We start from the raw sequence: 23,364 nt of genomic DNA on the forward strand, positions 1-23,364 counted from the left end.
GTTCTGGCCACGACTGAGACATACAACGTACTAAGGGCATTGCATAGGTGCCATTCATGGTTCAATATAACAGCGCAACCTTCAGGCTCAGCTAGCATCTACATATATGTTGAAGCACGCATTTCGCGTGGTCTTTCCGTATTTTTCTCCACACCTGTATTTTTTTTAAATAAATTATTTCCCTCAGATACAATAGGGGGGGGGGGGGGGGGGAGGGTAGCGTGAATAAGCATATGCTCAAGTAAATCTTATTCCCTCGAGAAACTATACTATGGGTAGAATATTCAAGTTTTCCGCTCCTTCTGGGATTCAGAGATGTGTGTACGGAACGTACAGAATAAATTTTCTTGCTTTCTGGAAGGTTTGAGCCGTTTATTTGAGCAGTAAAAGATGGACGACAAATAGAAGACTTTCACATGTGGTGCAGAGAGGGACACCGACGATTAGACGGGTAGATCGCATAACTAATGAGGAGATACAAAACATAATTGGGGAGACACGATATTTGTGGCACAACTTTCGTAAAATTAGGGATCAGTTGATAGGATATATCTTGAGACATTTTAGTTTAGTACTGGAGGGAAGTGTAGGAGATAAAAATCGTAAAGGAAGGCCAGGACAAAGGTACAGTAAGCAGATTCACAAAGATGTTACTGCTGCTACAATGGAAGGTTAGCAAGATTTAAGTGTGTTTGAACTTGGTGTTTGAACGGTACACCAGCGATGGGACACAGTATCTCCGTCGTAGCGATGAAGTGGGGATTTTCTCGTACGACTTTTCATGAGTGTGCCGTGAATATCAGGAATACGGTAAAACATCACATTTCCGACATCGCTGCGGCCGGAAAAAGATCCTGCAAGAACGGGACCAACGACGACTGGAGAGAATCGTTCAACCTGACAGAATTGCAACACTTCCACTAATTGCTGCAGATTTCAGTGCTGGGATGTCAACAAGTGTCAGCGTGCGAACCATTCCCTTGATAACCGCGAGACAAAAAACTTTACGCCTCGCCTGGTCCCGTCAACACCGCCATTGGAATGTTGATGACTGGAAACATGTTGCCTGGTCAGACGAGGCTCGGTTCAAATTGTATCGAGCGGATGGACGTGTACGGGCATGGAGACAACCTCATGAATACATCGACCCTCCATGGCAGCAGGGGACTGTTCGAGCTGGTGGAGGCTCTGTAACGGAGTGCAGCGTGTGCAGCTGGAGTGATATGGAACCCCTGATACGTCTAGATACGACTCTGACAGGTGACACGTGCGTAAGAATCCTGTCTGATCACCTGCATTAATTCATGTCCATGTGCATTCCGACGGAGTTGGGCAATTCCAGCAGGACAATGCGACACCTCACACGTCCAGCATTGCTACAGAGTGATTCCAGGAACACTCTTCTGAGTTTAAACACTTCCGCTGGCCACCAAACTCCTCATGCATGAACATTATTGTGCATATCTGGGATGCCTTGCAACATGCTGTTCAGAAGAGATCTCCACCCCCTCATATTCTTACGGATTTATGGACAGCCCTGCGCTGGCCTCTGTGGCCGATCGGTTCTAGACGCTTCAGTCCGGAACCGCGCTGCTGCTACGCTCGCAGGTTGAATAGTGCCTCGGGCATGGATGTGTGTGATGTCCTTAGGTTAGGTAGCTTTAAGTAGTTCTAAGTCTAGGGGACTGGTGACCTCAGATGTTAAGTCCTATAGTGCTTAGAGCCATTTGAACCATTTTTTGACAGCCCTGCAGAATTCATGGTGTCAGGTCCATCCGGTACTACTCCAGACATTAGTGGAGTCCACGCCACGTCGTGTTTGGGTACTTGTGCGTGCTCGAGGGGCCCTAAACGATATTGGGCAGGTGTAGCAGTTTCTTTGGTTCTGCAGTGTGTCATGAAGCTGCCTACTAGGTGTCGTCAGAAATTTGTTAATTCAACTGCTAATCAGTTTTAGAGAATAAAGAATACAGAAAAAAACAATATGTTTGATTCGTAAATTTTGCCCTTTGCACTTTCGTAATGGCTAAGCAACGCAAATTAAATTATCGATGGTCGCACGAATGTTTGTGAGTTGAGTGTCTGTTGTCGACACGCAGACGCATCTTCCCGGAGGTGAAGGTGTGCGTGTCGGGCCTGGAGGCCGGCGAGCAGTACGTTGTGGCGATGGGGGTGCGGCTGAGCTGCGGGCAGCGTTTCCGGTTCCACAAGGGCCGCTGGGCGGCGTGGGGGCGCGCCGACCCGCCGCGGCGCGCGCCCGCTCGCAACCTCTTCCTGCACGCCGACGCTCCCGCCGACGGCCGGCATTGGAGCCGCGGTGCCGTCTCCCTGTACGCCGCCAAGCTCACCAACGACCCCGCCTCGAGGGCGCCGCTCGGCTCTCAGGTGAGATCTCTCACACGGTTACACGTACAACGTGAGTCTCCCCCGAGTCGGAGCTTCGTTGTGAATGGACAACGCACAGCACAGGAGGTGCAGTTCGACAGCTGAAATTAAAATTTAAAACAATCTTGATCGCAATTTTTTACTGGAGTGAGTGACCGGTTTCGATTCTTTCACAGTGTCATCTTCAGACTCCAGAGCGGTGGATGTACACTGCCAGAAGAGTTCCGTCGACCCTAGACGCTCGTGTAACTGGAAAGAGTCGAAACCGGTCACTCACTCTATTAAAAAACTTGCGATCGAGACTGTTTTAAATTTTAATTTCAACAAATTTTACGATCGCTGACTATGTTTTCAAAAATTTCAAAAATTTTGTCGACAGCTGAAGCCTATGCGCATACGCCTTAATGCGCAACTTGCAAACAAAAGGTAGCGACACTGCATATGATCGTATTAACAGGTTATGTTAGTGCGACCAATAATACGACAAACATAAAATTTCAAAATCGGTATTTTCTCACTTGTCAGAAGAGAGTACATGTTCTGGGTTTCCTGCAGACACAGTTTTGCTGTGGTACAGATAACTGGTGCATCACAATGTGAGACTGAAATCCTGCGGCAGCGCGAAACGAACTTCAAAGTCTGTTCTGTGGAGGCGTGTAAACCTGAGTCCTATTTACGTCTGTGATGTCACAACAGAGTGAGCCACTGTACAAAGCGTCACAGTGTGTTTCAATAGCTTCTTTCTGCTGCACTAAAACTCCGGTACACCCGCTGTCCAGCACCAGAAATTTAATTATGCGTGCAGTTATTTTAATATATGGCACTGGCACTGTTGTACGTCACCCCTAACTTCGCGTTAGATTCCAGTGTTGTTGAGATTCCTAACAGTTTCTTAATAAATGTTGTGGAGTAATTAAATCCATTAATTACTACAACGAAGAATGCATTTTACAGTCCCACAAGCATTTAATCTTGAAAGGTATGGACACGTAGGCTCTTATAAATATACAAACGCACTGCACTTTGCAGTACCTAACGCAGATTTAAATGCTTTATGCCAATATCTCAATCATCACAAATTCTACTCAAGACTAGTAAACAATTAACAAATGATTTCAGCTCAGAACAATATTAAGAGTCAATATATTAATACGCGAACATTTACTTAGGACCATAAACTTTAAAAGCTATCCCTAACGTAATATACGAGATTTCTCTCTTTTGTTTAATGTGATAAATTCCATCGCGGCAAATAAGGATAACTTTGTGCCCTCAGTCTTAGATAACATTCAACTGCCCCTGGGTACCAGTGATTTAGTCTGGTGCGGAATATTTCTCTCTTAATATTGGTATAAGAAAATCTGATCTCTCATTCTTAATAATACGTTGTTGTTACGATCATATGGAAATATTGTCTTTTATTTGGAAATGTCTTTTCTTAATTAAGAATATCTACGAGTTTTTTAGCTGGTCTTAGTGTATCGCAACGATAATGCTATCTCTCATTATCTACGATCACACGTAACAAATACGAAAAAGCATTACATAATCCGTCTATCTTAATAACAAAACATACGACCAACTGAGTTTTCAATAACCAAAGATATGAATACTCTTTATTTTATTTTTAACAATTTCAGTTAGTGGCTTTCCTTCCACGTTTTGTCACTTTTACTGAACTTAATTCATCAGAATTGATGAATTTAACTTGTAAACGTCTGCTCTTTTAGAAAATTTATGTTTACGTAGAACGTATTTCAGAACGGTTCGTTTTGAGACGAGAAATATATCTGTCTACTGAATTTAACAATCAACATAAACTTTTTATTTTGTTTTACACTTTCACTAACGCACATAGCTTGTTTTTTATTTTCAACTTTAGATATTTCAGAACAATCAAAGGTAGCTCGTATGCAGCTACCAGCAACAAAACTAATAATTGCACCCGCTAACGTTAAGGATAAACACAGAAGATTAAGGAAGGAAAAATCCTAAGTGCTACCGCCTCTTTGGTCCCTGAAAGTTATACAACTCAGCAAAGCGTATCCTCTTCAGGCGTTGGCGATTCGTGATCCCCTAGAGTTAAATCAGAATTGGCCATTCGTCTTCAATAACCGATCAGGTCTCAGTTTCACTAAGTGCTGTTCGTTTGTCTTTACTGGGTTTTGCTTTCTACAACTATCAAGAACACGATCATCTCAAATGATTGTGGGCAAAGTCAATAATAACACGCCGTGTGGTTACTATCGTAATATGTTAATGTCTGTGTATTCAACAATACGCACTTGGGTTAATATCTCACTCGAGGCACCATAGAAATCCTCTACTCTCCACAAAATAAGAGCAGCAAAGCAAATACTTTTGGGAATAACTTCCAACATAGTCAATTACACCAATAAATACCACCAAACGAAGACTTGACTACTACAGTTTCCTTCCACGTTACACGTAAGTCATGAATCATTACTTCCGTCCACAAAATCCTAATAATGAACAAAGATCGCCCTTGCCGGTACTAAACAGAACGAACATTACCAGTGGAACCTACTCGAACAAAATCGGTCGCAGATCGGCCTTGGGAGCGAAACCTCGCATCTCCACCAATTAACGGTAGTTTCTTCACAACATTTGACTAACCGAACTCGTAAGTCTGCTTATCAGAAAGAGTAGCCCCATCAAACCATAAATCAAACCTCAACCAAGATGGACTATGACCTGTTGTCTTTTGACGAGCTGACTCCTACGAAGCTCGTGGACAGCCTTTCTCAAGTACAAGTCATTTGGAAACATTAGTGCGACCAAACAAGCAACGCCGTCTCGACTTTTGACAATAATTTCATTATTATCGTCGATCTTCGGCAAACTCGAGCAGTGGCCGGCTTCTCCGCAGTGTCGTTACATCTCTGGTTTGTGCAATGACAAGTGGCTGCCTCGCTGCTACGTCCTGAGTAAGTCTCCTATTGGCTTCCAATGTACCGTTTATCTAAAACATGGTTTTAACAAACGCACGTAAAAATCATATACATACTTTACATGCACTTTTTACATGTTTCAATACCCATATACTCTCGGATGCCGAACAAGAGTAAAGGCGATCTTACACCGTGCTCATGACACAGCTGGCTCCGTCACCAACGAGCAGATATCAGTCGTCGAGGTATTGACACTTTCGTAGAACGTCCTGACCGTTGATTAAAGAGACTTGGTGATTATGTTAAAAGATAGCGTTATGTGTCTGTACTCTGAAGTGTATGGCGACATTCAGTATAAGGTACATGGTGTGCCATAATAATGTGTATCTTATGTTTTGGACTAGCCTCGTACATAATATCAAAATTTTAAATCACAGTTATAACATTTTTAATAGCAGTGAAAAAAGGTGAATGATTTATAAGGAAGATCGTGGGGGACATGCAGTACATAGTTGATGCATGAATATTTCACTTCCTTTTATCTATTGCATGTAACCCATGTTTTTAGTTATAAATCTCACAAGCATTTTCATTGCTGTTAGGAGTTCACAATCACAAATTTTCAGAACTACCTGTTTGGGGTTAGTAATTGCATGGGGCTAGGAGCAATTATTTTACACTTCTTAGAGTGCTTGCTTGCAATAATTTTACGTTTGCGCTTTTTCCTCAAAAACCCTTCTTTCAGGATGGACTATTTTTGCTTTCCCGCCCTTCTGGGCTTGGGATGAGTCCAACTGCTTGTTTCTAAGGGGTGTTTGCCCCCACAAACTACGTCTTATTTTTCTGTTTCTTTTTTCTAGTAGTACCCAGGCGCTAAGACTCCAAAACCCTCCTAACGCTTCGCTCCAGTCCCATCAGGGGTGACTTCCGTTTATCCGGGTGCTCGGCGTCCCTCCCCGTTACTACAGTCTGTACAGCCTGCCGTGCACTCTAGGGAATTCCTTTGCACGCACTCAGTTAAAATTCAGATGTCTACAGACTCGAAGGTCGGGTTAGTGTGCAGTTTGCACCAATCAATGCTAAATTAAACAGGGCACATAGTGATAATATATCGAACTATCATTCCTTCCCTTACTCTTTTGATTCGATAACATAGCTTTAGTTGTAGGAAATGAGTGTGGTCAGTGCCACCTCACATCCCACTTCCCATTGTAAAAAGACCAGGAGTTTTGAAAATCAGTATCTGGTAATTTAATTCTATGTATCAAATACAAGCCTTTAATCTAAACCAAAATCTTTCACATTATGCTCTTGACCTTATATTTTGTTTTGTTCCAAAATTGTCTATTATTCTAGACCTTTTCATCCACATAGAATTATTTTAAGGGCTTACGGAATGTCCTACACTTACAATGTTAAATTGAATCAAAAGTTAGGAACATTTTCTCGTGAGTTATTGGGCCTATACTCTTAACTTTTTCATAGAATGCGAATATGTGTTCTGATTTTCTACTGAATTAATTATTTTGGAAAAATAAAGTTCAGTTTTTGAGATTTATTTTCTGAAGCTTCAAAAAATTGTACGTTTGAAAAATTATATTAAAATACAGTCCCTATAATACAAAATAATTTCACAAATCTTTTAATCCAGACATATTAAAAGGCTTTAAGGAACAACTCCTGAAAATTTCATTCTTCTACTATAAATATACTCTGAGAAAATGTACCTCGTACAGTATACAAAATAAATTAGGTTACGGGAAATGAGCTTCAAATATTTTACTTCAAAGCAAGCCTGCTACATAGATAGTATTAAAACAATTGTTCAAAAGCTTCGTTTTGTGGCTCTCCTATGCTCTCCAGCCATCTTTGAATAGGTTTCTACTGCATTATCTGTAGATATGAGCCAGTCTTTTCTAAACAACAAATAGCTGCTGCAGTTTTTAATCGTACACAGAGTCTCATCTTCTGTAAAACTTTGCACTCTGCTACGCTGCCCTGATTGAAAGATGAAACAGCATCATAAATGCCAAACTAAAGAATATTTATACCCACAACCACAGTTTTAGATAGTCTATTCCATACCACGTTTCTTTAGTAGCCTAATATCTGCGAAATCTGAGAATATTGGTTTTATTTCGTGCATTACTGCAGGTGGCAAATGATGAGGTTGGTTGTATTGTTTCTCAGTTACCTTGCCTCTATTGTACTTGCACCAACTACTTCCTCCTATTCAACATAGCCCATGTTTGGGATTCCCACTGCTTGAAGCTGTGTGAAGAAAACAGATCCCGCACGGCTCTTCTCATTAATTCTACATCTGCTGTATTATGTTAGACGATACCACTTCTGAATGTGGTCTATAGCAACATCTGTCACTCTGTTTTTTGAATCTTAAGTTTTTCCATCCTTCAATTTCTTGCCTTCCACGCCAGCCTTGAGCTGTCGAAGTCTTGATCCCACGCGTTTCTGAACGTGGCCAACGCAGTCTGCAAATGTTGACACTGTTCCCAAACGGCCTCTGCTCCTCACTGTGGGTCACCATATCCAAGGTAATTTATGCATTTATCGTTATACCTTTTTACTGAGCATTCATGAATACTTTGTACTCCAGCAAATTCCAAATCACCGCTTAAACTATAACAATTTTCAATGCACTTAGCCAGCGTCAACACTTGTAGCTGTTACAACACCATTCAGAGATGTGTGACCTCTCTTCAGCCACATCCCATCAAAAACTATGGACAAGTCCCTATTATTATTATTATTATTATTATTTTCAACAACAGCTTCCTCACCAGCTACTCTCATATTTTCCCATGTTACATCTTCAAGAGCAGAGCGTATTACACTCCTGGAAATTGAAATAAGAACACCGTGAATTCATTGTCCCAGGAAGGGGAAACTTTATTGACACATTCCTGGGGTCAGACACATCACATGATCACACTGACAGAACCACAGGCACATAGACACAGGCAACAGAGCATGCACAATGTCGGCACTAGTACAGTGTATATCCACCTTTCGCAGCAATGCAGGCTGCTATTCTCCCATGGAGACGATCGTAGAGATGCTGGATGTAGTCCTGTGGAACGGCTTGCCATGCCATTTCCACCTGGCGCCTCAGTTGGACCAGCGTTCGTGCCGGACGTGCAGACCGCGTGAGACGACGCTTCATCCAGTCCCAAACATGCTCAATGGGGGACAGATCCGGAGATCTTGCTGGCCAGGGTAGTTGACTTACACCTTCTAGAGCACGTTCGGTGGCACGGGATACATGCGGACGTGCATTGTCCTGTTGGTACAGCAAGTTCCCTTGCCGGTCTAGGAATGGTAGAACGATGGGTTCGATGACGGTTTGGATGTACCGTGCACTATTCAGTGTCCCCTCGACGATCACCAGTGGTGTACGGCCAGTGTAGGAGATCGCTCCCCACACCATGATGCCGGGTGTTGGCCCTGTGTGCCTCGGTCGTATGCAGTCCTGATTGTGGCGCTCACCTGCACGGCGCCAAACACGCATACGACCATCATTGGCACCAAGGCAGAAGCGACTCTCATCGCTGAAGACGACACGTCTCCATTCGTCCCTCCATTCACGCCTGTCGCGACACCACTGGAGGCGGGCTGAACGATGTTGGGGCGTGAGCGGAAGACGGCCTAACGGTGTGCGGGACCGTAGCCCAGCTTCATGGAGACGGTTGCGAATGGTCCTCGCCGATACCCCAGGAGCAACAGTGTCCCTAATTTGCTGGGAAGTGGCGGTGCGGTCCCCTACGGCACTGCGTAGGATCCTACGGTCTTGGCGTGCATCCGTGCGTCGCTGCGGTCCGGTCCCAGGTCGACGGGCACGTGCACCTTCCGCCGACCACTGGCGACAACATCGATGTACTGTGGAGACCTCACGCCCCACGTGTTGAGCAATTCGGCGGTACGTCCACCCGGCCTCCCGCATGCCCACTATACGCCCTCGCTCAAAGTCCGTCAACTGCACATACGGTTCACGTCCACGCTGTCGCGGCATGCTACCAGTGTTAAAGACTGCGATGGAGCTCCGTATGCCACGGCAAACTGGCTGACACTGACGGCGGCGGTGCACAAATGCTGCGCAGCTAGCGCCATTCGACGGCCAACACCGCGGTTCCTGGTGTGTCCGCTGTGCCGTGCGTGTGATCATTGCTTGTACAGCCCTCTCGCAGTGTCCGGAGCAAATATGGTGGGTCTGACACACCGGTGTCAATGTGTTCTTTTTTCCATTTCCAGGAGTGTACAATGATGTGTTTGTCGTATTTTGTGGGTGGAGCACGAATGTTCATCACACACAACACGACACCTGTAGTCCTGATGAGAACAAACCTGTCACTGAATTATTCACAGTAACACACTCTCTGGCCTGCCTTCCTATTTATAACGAATCCCACTCCGTTATACCATTTTCTGCTGCTGATTATATTACCTTATACTCATCCGACCAGAAATCCTTGCCTTCTATTTCAATTCACTGACCTGCACTATATCTAGACTGAGCTTTTGCATTTCCCTTTTCAGATTTTGTAGCTTCCCTACCATATTCAAGATCCTTACATTCCACGCCCTAACTCGTATAATGTTATCCTTTCGTTGGTTATTCGATATTTTTGTCATGACCACCTCCAAATTTGCAGTCCCCTCCCAGAGACTCGAATGAGGCACTGTTCCAGATCTGGAGAGGTCATCATGGCACTTTTTTATTCAGTTACAGGCCACATGTTCTGTGGATAAACATTATGTGTCTTCGTGCAGTGGTTTCCATTGCGTTGTGCATCCTCATACCGTTGATCATTTCTGATTCTTCCACCTTTAGAGGCAGTTTCCCACACCAAGGGCAAGAGAGTGCCCTGAACCTGTGTCCGCTCCTCTTCTCTCTTTGACAATGTTGTTGGCAGAGTAAGGGTGACTTGTTATGCTGGAAGTCTTTGGCTGCCAATACTGATTATTATTCAAAATTTAAGCGGTGGCAGGATCCGAATCTGGGACTAAGGAGGTGTTGATTAATGCACAGACACTATCCCTAGAACACGGGTGAGGCAAGACGTAACGTGCTGATAACATAGCGTGTTTCAAAAAGGACTTGACAATTTTAGAAATTCATAAATTTCTTGAAAGAATATATAGAGCTGGGTTTAGTGTTATTTTGTAGGGAAACACATCAAGTCTTTTTACCTTAAACTAAAGATACTGTATGTGGCTTCCGTTGGTTATCCTACGCACATCCCATCGAAAGTCAGTTTCTTCCCATACTCAGTGCAGCATTGCACATGTAAAATGCCCAATGGTGCCGTAAATTCTTGCTCTAAGTTCAAGTAGAGAAGCAGGCACAGGAGGTGCAAACACGATATACTTGACGAATTGCCATTAAAAAAAAAAAAGAAAAAGAAGAAGAAGAAGAAGAAGAAGAAGATCGTGTGGTGTCAAGTCTGAGGAACGTGGGAGCCATTCTAATGGTGCATCATGGCCGATCCATTGATCTGTAAAGCGGTCACTGAGACCCTGTTTCTACAAAACATTTATGCCACTCGTAAATTGTAAGCCTATTAGGAGGATCTGTAGCGTATTTGGTACGGAAATTACGCTGAACTGTTCTGGCCGACTTTGATTCTTTTATACCAAAACATATAGATAGCACGCTCGGATCCAGTGGAGGCAGCCATCGTTAACTAGGGAATTACGCGAGACAAAACATGATGCAATTCCCTACAAACTGCCACTACAATCACCTCTGTAGGTACTATGAATTAATTTATATGAATTTTCACAGCTGAAAAGTCCTTTTTGAAACACCCTGATATGGTGTGTGAGGATCTGTGTGCACCCGCACAACTTTTGTCCACTGAAGAGATGAGATGATGGAATTTACATTGCCAGACAAAAAAAGTGAAGCACACATGTGTCACAAGTGCACACTATCGGCCGGTATGTGAATAATTAGTGTTGCAGTTCTCTGTGACAGGTAGAGCGGCCACCAGAGTGCATTAGTGTTGTTCGTGGCTTGTGTTGTTGTCAGGTGCGGCGGTTGTAATAGGAATGTGAACAGCGTTAGATGTTGACCTGGCGCTTATCGTCTGCTTAGACGGCTGGAAGGACAGCTGAAAGAGAGAGTACAAGATCCCAGAGGCCTCTGCTGGGACGAAAGACTCGGAACAGCGGAGTACGACATAAAACTAGTATGGAAGTCATGAAAGCAAGCGCAGAAGGCTACTCCCAGAGTAGACAGACCACTCCGAGGGGAAGATGGGTCCATTTAATGACGACGAGGAGAAAGTGGAAGTCCTGGTAACATCACTGGACTCACAATTCCACCCTCACGTCATCGAAAAAGACAAGAGTGAAAGGCAGGAGACAGAAATAGTCGGGCGAGTAGCTCAGTTGAGAGATATTATGCTAGAAACAGATTTTACACTGGTTTCCGACCATCTTGTGCCTGTCTACATCAGACAGTTAAGGAACAACAAATCCCCCAGACCTGACATGGTCCGTGTCTCCCCTACCTCCTTGAGCAATGAAAAACCTCATCACTATCTACAAGCAATGCCGCTTCCTAACCTTCTTCCCAACCACTAGGAAAACTGCTCAGATAACAACCCTTCCCAAACCTAACAAGAACCTAATCCTCCCGCAAAACTAGAGATCCATTTAACTCCCGTGTTTTCTTGGAAAGTACCTGAGTGTCTTATGCACTGAACCCTCACCCAGTTCCTGAAAGACTACAAGATATTCACTCCCGAGCAGTTCGGATTCCGTCCAGAAGGCAGCACTATCCACCAATCCCTACGTCTGGTGGAAAAAAGATAGGAAGCACAGAATTGGAGCAGCCTTTTTCGATATCGAGAAGGCCTTCGACAAGATCTGGTATGATGGATTAATCTATAAATTGTCCCAGTCAGACATTCCAAGGCTCATGATCTGCATCATTGACTCTTTCCTAGAAGGGAGTTTGTACTCTGTCAGGTGCAGCAAACATGTTAGCATGATCATGAACGCTGTGGCTGGTGTATTCTCGTGGCCAGTAAGAGTCATAGAAGCGTCCCCGATAGAACGTGTGTGGAACCAACTCGGACATCAAGTCCATCCCAGTGCCAGAGTCCAGCATATCAAGGAGCAGTTGAAACCGTTGTGAGCCATTTTATCTCAGGGGACAGATTTCTGATATCCTTCCTATACTAAAAAGTGGTGTTGTATTGCCTAATTCTTAGCAGATTTGACTGAATTTTGTAATCACAGAAATAACATTACATACAGTCTCATCCCACGAAGCTTCGTCTCCTCCTACCCTTCTGTGTTCATCACGCTTTGTCAGGCAGTGTACGTACGTCACTGTATGCTCTTCAAGTGACGTTACAGTGCTGCGTAATTGCACTCATGAAAACGTTTTTAGAGCAGCACGTGCTATTCTGCCTAGACTTGCGGAACATGTCACAAACACACCCGACTCGCTGCCGCACTTCTGTCGTGCACTTTCTTCTCAGCTGCGGACAATAGAGTGGGGCTCTGTGAGGGGGGGGGGGGACAGAACAGTAGAACAGTCACTGTTCTACCTTTGGCAGTAGCTCAGTCTAGAGCTGCGATAACGAGATAGATGTCCAAAACGAGTAATTGAAGATCCCACGAATTTGAAATCTGTTCTTTAATACGATTTTTAGTAGCAAATACATTTCGAAGTAGTTGGATTTCAACCCGAAATTTATGCTGTATACAGACCGAATATGACAGAAAGGTCGTGGGTCAATAGTGTAATTTTTTAAGAGTGGAAGGACGAATATTAATTATGATGACAGAAATAGCCGTCTCCCTATAGTCAATAGCGCACTAGTACAGAAAAACGACAAAAAAACTTTCATGATCTCTCACTGTCAGACAATTTTTAGCAAATTTCTCGGTGTATTTCAAATGAGGTCGCGGGAAAGAAATTAGCACAAAACAAATTCTGTGTTCGTTGGAGTGCAAAATTCCCTTCGGAGAACCACAAAGCTCAACGAATGACTGCTTCTCTGGACTTTCATTTTCCTTACGATGCAGATTTTGATGGCCTACTGAACAGAACCGTGAGCGGTGTCGATACGTGGGTTTCCCATGCAGACCCAGAGAAAAAACAACATTCATGGCATGGGGTACTACTGCGTAGTCAGCCCGTAGAGTATTCACTACAGTTTTTTGAGATGTTAAAAGTATTCTTTATGTGGATTTCATGAAACATGGAAGGACAGTGGATCCGAAGCCTACTGTATGAAACTAAGAAACCTGAGAAGAGCCATTCAAAACAAGCGAATCGATCTCTTGACTAGGTGTGTGGTTTAGTACGGAAATGCTCGACCATACTCTGCCTGTAAAACATAAGAACTAGAGCGTCAGTTCGAATGTAACGTTTTTCAACATCAGCACTGTAACCCGGCTTAGTTGAGTGATTTCCATTCCTCGATGAACATAAAAATGTTCCTATAGTCTGATTTAAATCAGTTGACATCTGGTGTTTAAGGCCCGAAATTGCTACGTTGTCGTGACAAACAGTGTCTGCTCCGCTCTCTATGCCAGGGGAAAATGACTTTAAAGTCTCATCTTCTGAATTATCAAACCGAATAATGAAGGTGCGTTATGCAAATTTCTGGATAGAGCTTCTGTTCCTCCCCCTGCACAGAGGATGGAAATGAATCTCACTCTGCCTTCTTCATATTTTTCCGACATATTGACTGATACAATAGATTTCGAACATGGAGCCACGGAAACTCCGTTTCTTGCACCGTGCCTTTCGGGCATCTACCGACTGAGACGACAGACTGAACATACGGAAGTCGCATATGACAGGATGAGCTTTTACAGCCGGCCGAGCTGGCCGAGCGGTTCTAGGCGCCTCAGTCGGACCGCGCGACCGCTACGGTTGCAGGTTAGAATCCTGCCTCGGGCTTAGATGTGTGTGATATCCTTAGGTTAGTTAGGTTTAAGTAGTTCTAGGGGACTGATGACCTCAGATGTTAAGTCCCATAGTGCTCAGAGCCATTTGAACCATTTTGAGCTTCTACAATTGAGAGATGTTCTGCAGCAAAGGCGTACTTTTTCTCTCCTCCGAGGACAGTAGCACGTTTTGATTCCGCCGAGGAGGACTTGCAAGACTAGGACGTAATATCGTCTGCGAGTTTTACACAACGGGCACACAACGCCTAGAGTGCTCGAGTTATGGACGTAACAGTGAAGATACCCCTGGCTCTTTACAGACCAATAAATTAGCTGTGGCACAGCACCACATCGACACAGAGCACTCTGTACCTTATGACAGAATCGAAATGCTAGCATCGACTTATTCAGTGTGGGACTCGGTGGTGAAGGAAGCCGTGGAAATTCGATTGGCTGAGGAATTAATTAATAAACGAAGCTTAGGATCTGGCGCTCTCTTTGATCAACTTGCACAGACGTCGCTTCACAGCAGCTCTCGTTGAAGCATCGATATCCCACCATGGATGAAGCGCCTAACCACAGATTCAGTTCAGACAAAGCTGTTTGGAGCCGAAAACCACCTCTGGCCTTGTGTATTTTGTGACACGGCCCCGTATTTAAAATAACGGATGCAGCTGTTTCAGCTTCAATCTATCAGATCACACGGAATATGGCAGAATGGTATATGATCGAAATATCAGTGCAGGAACTGGAGTTTCTTCTGTTGTAAGCACGAAATGTAATGAATCAAATCTCACTCTCTCCGCGTCGCTTCCTCACAACTACATGGAACACTATCTACCTTCTAGGAAAATTTCTCAGCGTACAAGGATGAGCAGCGTACTTGCTCTCACGATTCCTGAATTCAAACCGATGATCCAATACACAATGACTGCTTAACAGCTTGTTGGTCCACCTTTGGAATGAAATACAGCAGCGGTTCTGTGGCTCGTCTGATACGTCCTTGATAGATGTTCTGGGATATATGGCACCAGAGTTTACGCACAAGTGGCATAATTCCTGCCTATTATAGGGTGTTTGGCCGTCAGCGCAGTGCTGGCGCTCCACATGTGTTCGAAAGGGGGCCAGATCACCGGAATTTGGTGGCCAACATCTCAAAGTGAGTTTGCTATCGTGCTCCTCAAAGCACTGTAGCACGGGACACGGACGTTTATCCTGCTGGAAGATGCCATCGTCTCCAGGGGAGACATCAGGCATGAAGGGATGCAGATGGTCCGCAAAAATGTGATGATGTTTACATTGTTTATCAGCTTAGTCCCCTCTATTACTACCACAGATCCCATGGAACACCACGCCAATATCCCCCATAGCATAATACTGCCCCCACCGACCTGCGTGCGAGGCGCGATGCCTGTTTCGACCAGCCGTTCGCCTGAATGTCGGCGTATCCCGACACGACCATCGACCCAGTGAAACGGAACGTGATTTGTCCGACTAGGCGACACGTTCCCAATGACGCACGGACCAATGTCAAATATTCTGTGCCAGCAGCAGTGGTAACTGATGAAGTCGTCCAGTCAACATAGGGACACATAAGGACCATCTGCTGCGGGTTTCAATAACATGCGCTGAACCTTCAACCACGTTCTATAGATGCTCGCGACAGTAGCACACGAACAGCCGACCAGTTCCTCGGTTTCCGAGTCACTAGTCCGTAGGGGCTGTTCTGTAACAATGTGTCCTTAAGCACAGTCTCGTATTTAGGTTGACTTCCCCATCTGCTGCCTGTACGGTTGCTGGGATGATTCCACAACCGTCTTTGCTCCTCTTATATACTTTTCTTGCCTCGTCACCTGCTCACAAATGGCTCTCAGCACTATGGGACTTAACACCTGAGGTCATCCGTCCCCTATACTTAGAACTACTTAAACCTAACTAACCTAAGGACATCACACACATCCATGCCCGAGGCAGGAACCTGCTCACTACGCTGTCAGGCGGCATTCAATCTCGCGGTGAGCAGTGGTTATAATGTCAGGGCTGATCAGTATATTTTAAGCTAAATTATGTGAATGAAAGAAGAAGTTGCTACATGCTCATATCTTTCAAAATAAATTTACGAATGTACTACAATTTATGTAATTCTCCATTATTTATTCCCCTTTCAACTCTGCGTTAAAGCATTACTTACAACAGAAGTTACTGAAATGTGGTTTCTTCCATAAAACTTTTTCACATCAGACAAAAGAGGATGACAAATATACAGGATGATTCTCTGTATATTCGCGAGTATAATGTATGCATCAAAATAAGAGTAAAATGTTACACAAAGTTTTTTCTGAAATTGCTTTATTTCTGAGTTATGACGAATAATGTCATTTGTGCTAGGCATTACAACATGGGACCGTCAAGTGTTCCCCTGCATATCGACTGATGCCACTTTGCACAACACTCTACACTGCTGTAGAGGTTCGTCAGTCAACTGTATTGCGCCCGCTGTTTCCTCCCATTTCACCTGCAGAAGGTACGGGAGCTGACACCTGCATGCTACCCTACAAGTCAGAATTTCTGTCATTGTTTACTCGAGCGCCATGTTGCTGATCCACTGTTCGATCGTCGGGTACTGTTTACGTGTGAGAGCCTCTTTGCCCGTGCGGGTATCGTGAAAGCTTATGAGGTGCACGTGTGAGCGTATAAGGATTCTCGCGAACCACATTACTGGGATATCAACATCGTTTTGCGGGGAACATTTGGTGCGGCATAGTAGACAATCAGTTTCTCCGACCACACAGGAGACAGCCTACACTACGTTTGTCCGTCCTCTTTTAGAATACTGCTGCGCGGTGTGGGATCATTGCCAGATAGAACTGACGGAGTACATCGAAAAAGTTCAAAGAAAGGAAGCACGTTTTGTATCATCGCGAAATATGGGAGAGAGTGTCGCAGAAATGATACAGGATTTGGGTTGGACATAATTAAAAGTAAGGCGTTTTTCGTTGCGACGGAATCTTCTCACGAAATTATAATCACCAACTTTCTCCTCCGAATGCGAAAACATTTTTCTGACACCGACCTACATAGGGAGAAACGAACACCACGATAAAATAAGGGAAATAAGAGCTCGTACGGAAAGATATAGGTGTTCATTCTTTCCGCGAGCTATACGAGATTGGAATAACTGAGAATTGTGAAGGTGGTTCGATGAACCCTCTGTCAGGCACTTAAATGTGCCTGAATGAGATTTTCACTCTGCAACGGAGTGTGCGCTAATGTTAAACTTCCTGGCAGATTAAAACTGTGTGCCGGACCGAGACTCAAACTCGGGACCTTTGCCTTTCGCGGGCAAGTGCTCTCGGTCCGGCACACAGTTTTAATCTGCCAGGAAGTTTCACATCAGAGCACACTCCGCTGCAGAGTGAAAATCTCATTCTGGAAACATCCCCCAGACTGTGGCTAAGCCATGTCTCCGCAATATCCTTTCTTCCAGGAGTGCTAGTCCTGCAAAGTTCGCAGAAGAGCTTCTGTGAAGTTTGGAAGGTAGGAGACGAGGTACTGGCGGAATTAAAGCTGTGAGGAGGGGTCGTGAGTCGTGCTTGGGTAGCTCAGTTGGTAAAGCATTTGCCCGCGAAAGGCAAAGGTCCCGAGTTCGAGTCTCGGTCCGGCACACAGTTTTAATCTGCCAGGAAGTTTCACTTAAATGTGATTTTCAGAGTGTCCATGCAGATGTAGATGTTGTTCCACAGCACCCAAATGGCGGATTGTGTCGACGTTTTTGTAACATGAATTGGCTGGTCTACTTCATGATGTTCCATTTGCTAAACGAACTAACTTATGAGCTTTGCACATCGGTGTCCCTCCTAATTTCAGTCGGGAGGCAAGAGAGTTTCTCAATGTTGCTTATCCCCGATACGTGGACAGGTCGTACAGGGCCAGTTGCGGGTCTTAGCTACATGGACTTGTACTTTTGGAGGCGTCTCAAGGAGCTCGTGTATGGTGCTGCAACTGAGAATGTAGCACAACTATAGCACCGAATTGAAGTGGCTGTGTAACTGTGCAGAATAAGATGAACGGAGCCTGTAATATTCCGAGAGTGATAAGACGTCTTCGCCTATATGGACTTCATCTTGATCATGGTCTGTGGTACATGTGCAATACGTAGTTGTGTTGAAGTTTGGGTCACCTTGTGTCGTTGTTTTCTGAGAAGAATTAATGCTGTGTTTCTCTGTTTCACTTTTGATCCCTACTTTACTGCGTAGCTCGGAAATAAGCAATTTCAGACGAAAACATTATTTGACATTATACAGTTATTTTGATGCGTACATTAAACCCACGAAGTGAGTACAGTTGCTTTTGAATCGCCAAGAATTTATTTTGTGTTACCTGTAGTAAGCTTGTGATCCCTACTCTGCTGCATATCTCGGAACAGACTAAACTATATTTATCATTTTACTCTTATTTTGATGCATTGCACCCACGAAGCATGTATAGTTACTTTAGAATCACCCTGTAGACCTGAATACTGCTGGAACTTCGGATCTTTATCTCCAACGGAATGCTAAACAAAGCGATTAAACTTTAACTAAAAAGTAAACTTTTGTAAGTGAGGTGGTAAATCATATGTGAAAGAGAAACGCAGGCACACGTCAGCTCATTTAGCTTGGCGCGCTTGGACGGCTACAAGAGCGGTGTGGCGCACTATATCTCTACTAGATAAGATCTATTTACTCCAGGGAGGAGAGATATGGCTTTTCCTCCAGCTTTAAAACGTTTTCGATATGTTAGCTTCGTTTCTACTGCACCAATATATGACATAAAGTGAACGAAGCGAAATGTACCCAGTAACTATGGCTTCAATTGCAAACTCCCCAAATTAAATAGATTTATTATTTAATTTAGAATATCACAATAATTATGACCAACATGAAAAATTCGAATCCAGTGTCAAACTGCAAGTTGAGAGTATAAAATTCGAAGAAACCAACTTTTTAAACGAATAATTTACTTTGAGAGTCACAAGAAAAATTACGAACGAAGATAGTACACTAATCGGAAATCACCGATTTTTAATTTTTCATGCGAAAAATAGAACATTTCCTGAAAAAGTTAGTTCATAAACTAATGTAGCTTTGCTCATTTGTATGGTTTTTTTCTGTCAGCGGTTGACAGAAACCGTTGTTAGTTGAGTCCTGGCACGATCACCATATGGCTACATGCTAGCAGTCAGAGCTTTTCTGTTCCACTTGTGTGACTCCAGTCAAAGACGACAAAAAACCGTGCTAGGTGGGCCACCATCCTGTAGCTAGGTGAAATCCACATTGTTCATACTATCTGGCTCAGGAACCTGTTTTGCAACATATCCAAATGAAGGAGCCCTGTAATGATCGGCCCCATGAAGGAAACGAAACTGTGATATTGCATAGTATCTAGTAATTTTTGGTGAGCTTAAAACGTGTTTCACAACAGTATGTGGATGGTCTGTTCAAAGATTTTTACACCTTTTCAGGCGCTGTTGCATTCATGTAGAAGATTGAGATATATTCACTTTGTACTTGGTTGTGAGAAATAACAGTCAACTATAAACAATATAGTTTCATTCCTTTAAAAATCTAATAGATCAGTTGCAGAGGCTCAAGCAGCTGCGCCGGCCGCGGTGGTCTAGCGGTTCTGGCGCTGCAGTCCGGAACCGCGGGACTGCTACGGTCGCAGGTTCGAATCCTGCCTCGGGCATGGGTGTGTGTGATGTCCTTAGGTTAGTTAGGTTTAAGTAGTTCTAAGTTCTAGGGGACTTTTGACCTAAGATGTTGAGTCCTATAGTGCTCAGAGCCATTTGAACCATTTGAACCAAGCAGCTGCTTGCTGTGATCGTCCCATCTTATCCAACCATTTGTTCAATATCGTCGTCTAACCGGCTGGCTTCCCCTTACAAAGACATCCTGTGTTAGTAAGCTTTATACAACTCCACCTAGCCGGCCGCTGGTGGCCGAGCGGTTCTGGCGCTACAGTCTGGAACCGCGCGACCGCTACGGTCGCAGGTTCGAAACCTGCCTCGGGCATGGACGTGTGTGTTGTCCTTAGGTTAGTTAGGTTTAAGTAGTTCTAAGTTCTAGGGGACTTATGACCTCAGCAGTTGAGTCCCATAGTGCTCAGAGCCATTTGAACCATTTTGAACAACTCCACCGACAAGGTTCCGTGGGTTATTATGTGATTATTCTGAGTATTTTGGCCGGCCGGAGTGGCCGAGCGGGTCTAGACGCTACAGTCAGGAACCGCGGGACCGCTACGGTCGCAGGTTCAAATCCTGCCTCGGGCATGGATGTGTGTGATGTCATTAGGTTAGGTTAGTTAGGTTTAAGTAGTTCTAAGTTCTAGGGGACTGATGACCTCAGATGTTAAGTCCCATAGTGCTCAGAGCCATTTCAACCATTTTTTGAGTATTTTGGTACAAGGGACCCGTGATTTGGGCTGGCTCTGAGCACTATGCGACTTAACTTCTGAGGTCATCAGTCGCCTAGAACTTAGAACTAATTAAACCTAACTAACCTAAGGACATCACACACATCCATGCTAGAGGCAGGATTCGAACCTGCGACCGTAGCGGTCGCTCGGTTCCAGACTGCAGCGCCTAGAACCGCACGGCCACTCCGGCCGGCACCCGTGCTTTTCTTCGCGTGATTTCAGCGTAGTTGTATTTGGTTTGATTTCTTACCCATAATTATCTTTGTATCTGTATTGCAGTGATAATACGCTACAGAAAAGAAAATCGATGCACTACGAAAGAATAATGCGAATGGGATGGAAATCGGTTGATGTGAAGCACATGTGCAGACCAATGAATAATTACAATTTCAGAAAAATTGGATGATTTATTCAAGGGAGGACATACAAACTGAACAAGTCTACCTCTGGACTTTGTGCAAGCAGCTCTTCGGCTTGGCGTTGATTGGCAGAGTTGGACGTCCTCCTCGGGGATACCGTGCCAAATTCTTCAAAGTGGCGCATTAGATCGTCAAAATTCTGAGCTGGTTGGATGGCCCTGTCCATAAGCCTCCAACCGTTCTCAGTCGGGGGGAGATCAGGCAACCTTGTTGTCCAAGGCAGGATTGGCGAGCCCGAAGACAAGCAGTGGAAACTCTCGCTGTTGTCGGGCGTGCGTTATCTTGCTGAATTGCAAGCACAGGATGGTTTGCCATAAACGGCAACAAAACTGGGCGTAGTATATCGTCGACGTATCGCTGTGCTGTTAGGGTGCCGCGGATGACAATCAAAAGGCTCCTGCTATGAAAAGAAATGGCACCCGAGACCATCATTCCGGTTGTCGGGCCTTCTGGCAAGCGACAGTCAGGTTAGTATCCCACCGCTGTCCGGGTCGTCTCCATACACGTCTTTGCTGGTTATAGGAGCTCGTTCCGAAACGGGACTCATCACTGAAGTAATTCCACTCCATTGAATGAAATTTTTAGACCGAATGGGTCCGAACGATGTCGTTGGTGTACGGAGGTCAATGGTAGCCGGTGCAAGGGGCGCCGTGAGCTCAACCCCCTTTCTGTGAGCCGCCTATTAAGGCTCCTTGTGGTCACTGAAGCACCAACTGCATGTCGGATCGATGATAATGATGAACCCGGGACTCTGAGTGCCCCTCTGACGATTGCTCTGTCCCTACGTTCTGTTGTCTCTCTATGTCGATCGTCTCCTTCTTGACACTGTGTCCATTCATGGTTCATCCATTCCTGCCAAACAGTCAAACAGTGGCGTCGCTCCTGTTCAACTATACACTGTCCTCTCTCAAATGCTGACGTCTGTATAGTGTTCACTCGCCTGCCTGCAAGGTATACTTACTCTCCAACTGAGTACACGGAAAGAAATTAGCAGAGATTTTATGCCCTGGTATCGACATGTCCCCTTTTTACTGTCCTCTCCAGCTGCGCAGTGAAATTGCGCTGCAGCGTCATAAATCCATCCATCAGCATTTTCCGTCGATGCCTGTACGAATATCAGTTCGTGGCCAATTTGCAAAACTCCATCGTAGTGCGTTGGTTTTTTGTCTTGGAGTGTAAATGCACAGCACTGGAAACATCGACTATGTACGCTGTGTGCCTTCTTTGAAAACAAACTTGTTCCATTTATTCACGGTATTTGCTGTTGACATCAGTTTGGACAACAATGAATTTGGCGCAGTGGTCTTGTTGCACAGCCAGATCGGTCGTCAGAGATGACGCCAATGGATATCTTATTCAGTGTGTATCTGAAAATGAATTGCTTCATCGTGCATGTGAAGATCCGAATTTATGAGATTCCGGTCGATATTCACTTGAATCTCGTTGCTAGGATTGCCACAGTCGCGTACTAAGTGAGCCAAACTCCTGTATTCTTGAGCGTCCCACGTCAATACTCAGTCTGCCATGATCGTGGTGGCTTACATTTTGAACACTATATGTGAAGGAATAGATCTGCATTTGTTACGTTTTGTGCAGTTCACTGAGCATACTGTGAGAAAAGATTATATATTTCGTCTGAGAATCGACTCATTACTTTCCGTTTCGTCTGAGAGTTGGTGCATTACTTTGCGTTTTGTGTAGTACTTTTTGGGGAGTGTATGTTGTTGTTGTGGTCTTCAGTCCTGAGACTGGTTTGATGCAGCTCTCCATGCTACTCTATCCTGTGCAATGTTTTCATAACCCAGTACCTACTGCAACCTACATCCTTCTGAATGTGCTTAGTGTATTCATCTCTTGGTCTCCCTTTACAATTTTTACTCTCCACACTGCCCTCCTATACTAAATTGGTGATCCCTTGATGCCTCAGAATATGCCCTAGCAAGCGATCCCTTCTTCTAGTCAAGTTGTGCCACAAATTTCTCTACTCTCCAATTCTATTCAATACCTCCTCATTAGTTATGTGATCTACCCATCTAATCTTCAGAATTCTTCTGTAGCACCACATTTCGAAAGCTTCTATTGTCTTCTTGTCTAAACTATTTATCGTCCACGTTTCACTTCCATACATGGCTACACTCCATACAAATACTTTCAGAAACGACTTCCTGACACTTAAATCTATACTCGATGTTAACAAATTTCTCTTCTTCAGAAACACTTTCCTTGCCATTGCCAGTCTACGTTTTATATCCTCTCTACTTCGA

At 44.4% G+C, this 23,364-nt stretch overlaps 1 protein-coding gene across 1 annotated transcript in view; it reads left to right on the forward strand.

Annotated features, from left to right (window-relative positions):
• The window catches only part of LOC126258475 (T-box transcription factor mls-1-like), a 167,112-nt gene that overhangs the window by 84,835 nt on the left and 58,913 nt on the right, over window positions 1-23,364 (forward strand). The window contains exon 3 of the mRNA XM_049955648.1: window positions 2,100-2,385. Within this exon, the coding sequence (XP_049811605.1) occupies window positions 2,100-2,385 (286 nt within the window). The remainder of the gene's footprint in view (window positions 1-2,099; window positions 2,386-23,364) is intronic.

This window comes from Schistocerca nitens, chromosome 1 (assembly GCF_023898315.1).
Source record: "Schistocerca nitens isolate TAMUIC-IGC-003100 chromosome 1, iqSchNite1.1, whole genome shotgun sequence".
NCBI classification, from domain to species: Eukaryota; Metazoa; Arthropoda; class Insecta; order Orthoptera; family Acrididae; genus Schistocerca; species Schistocerca nitens.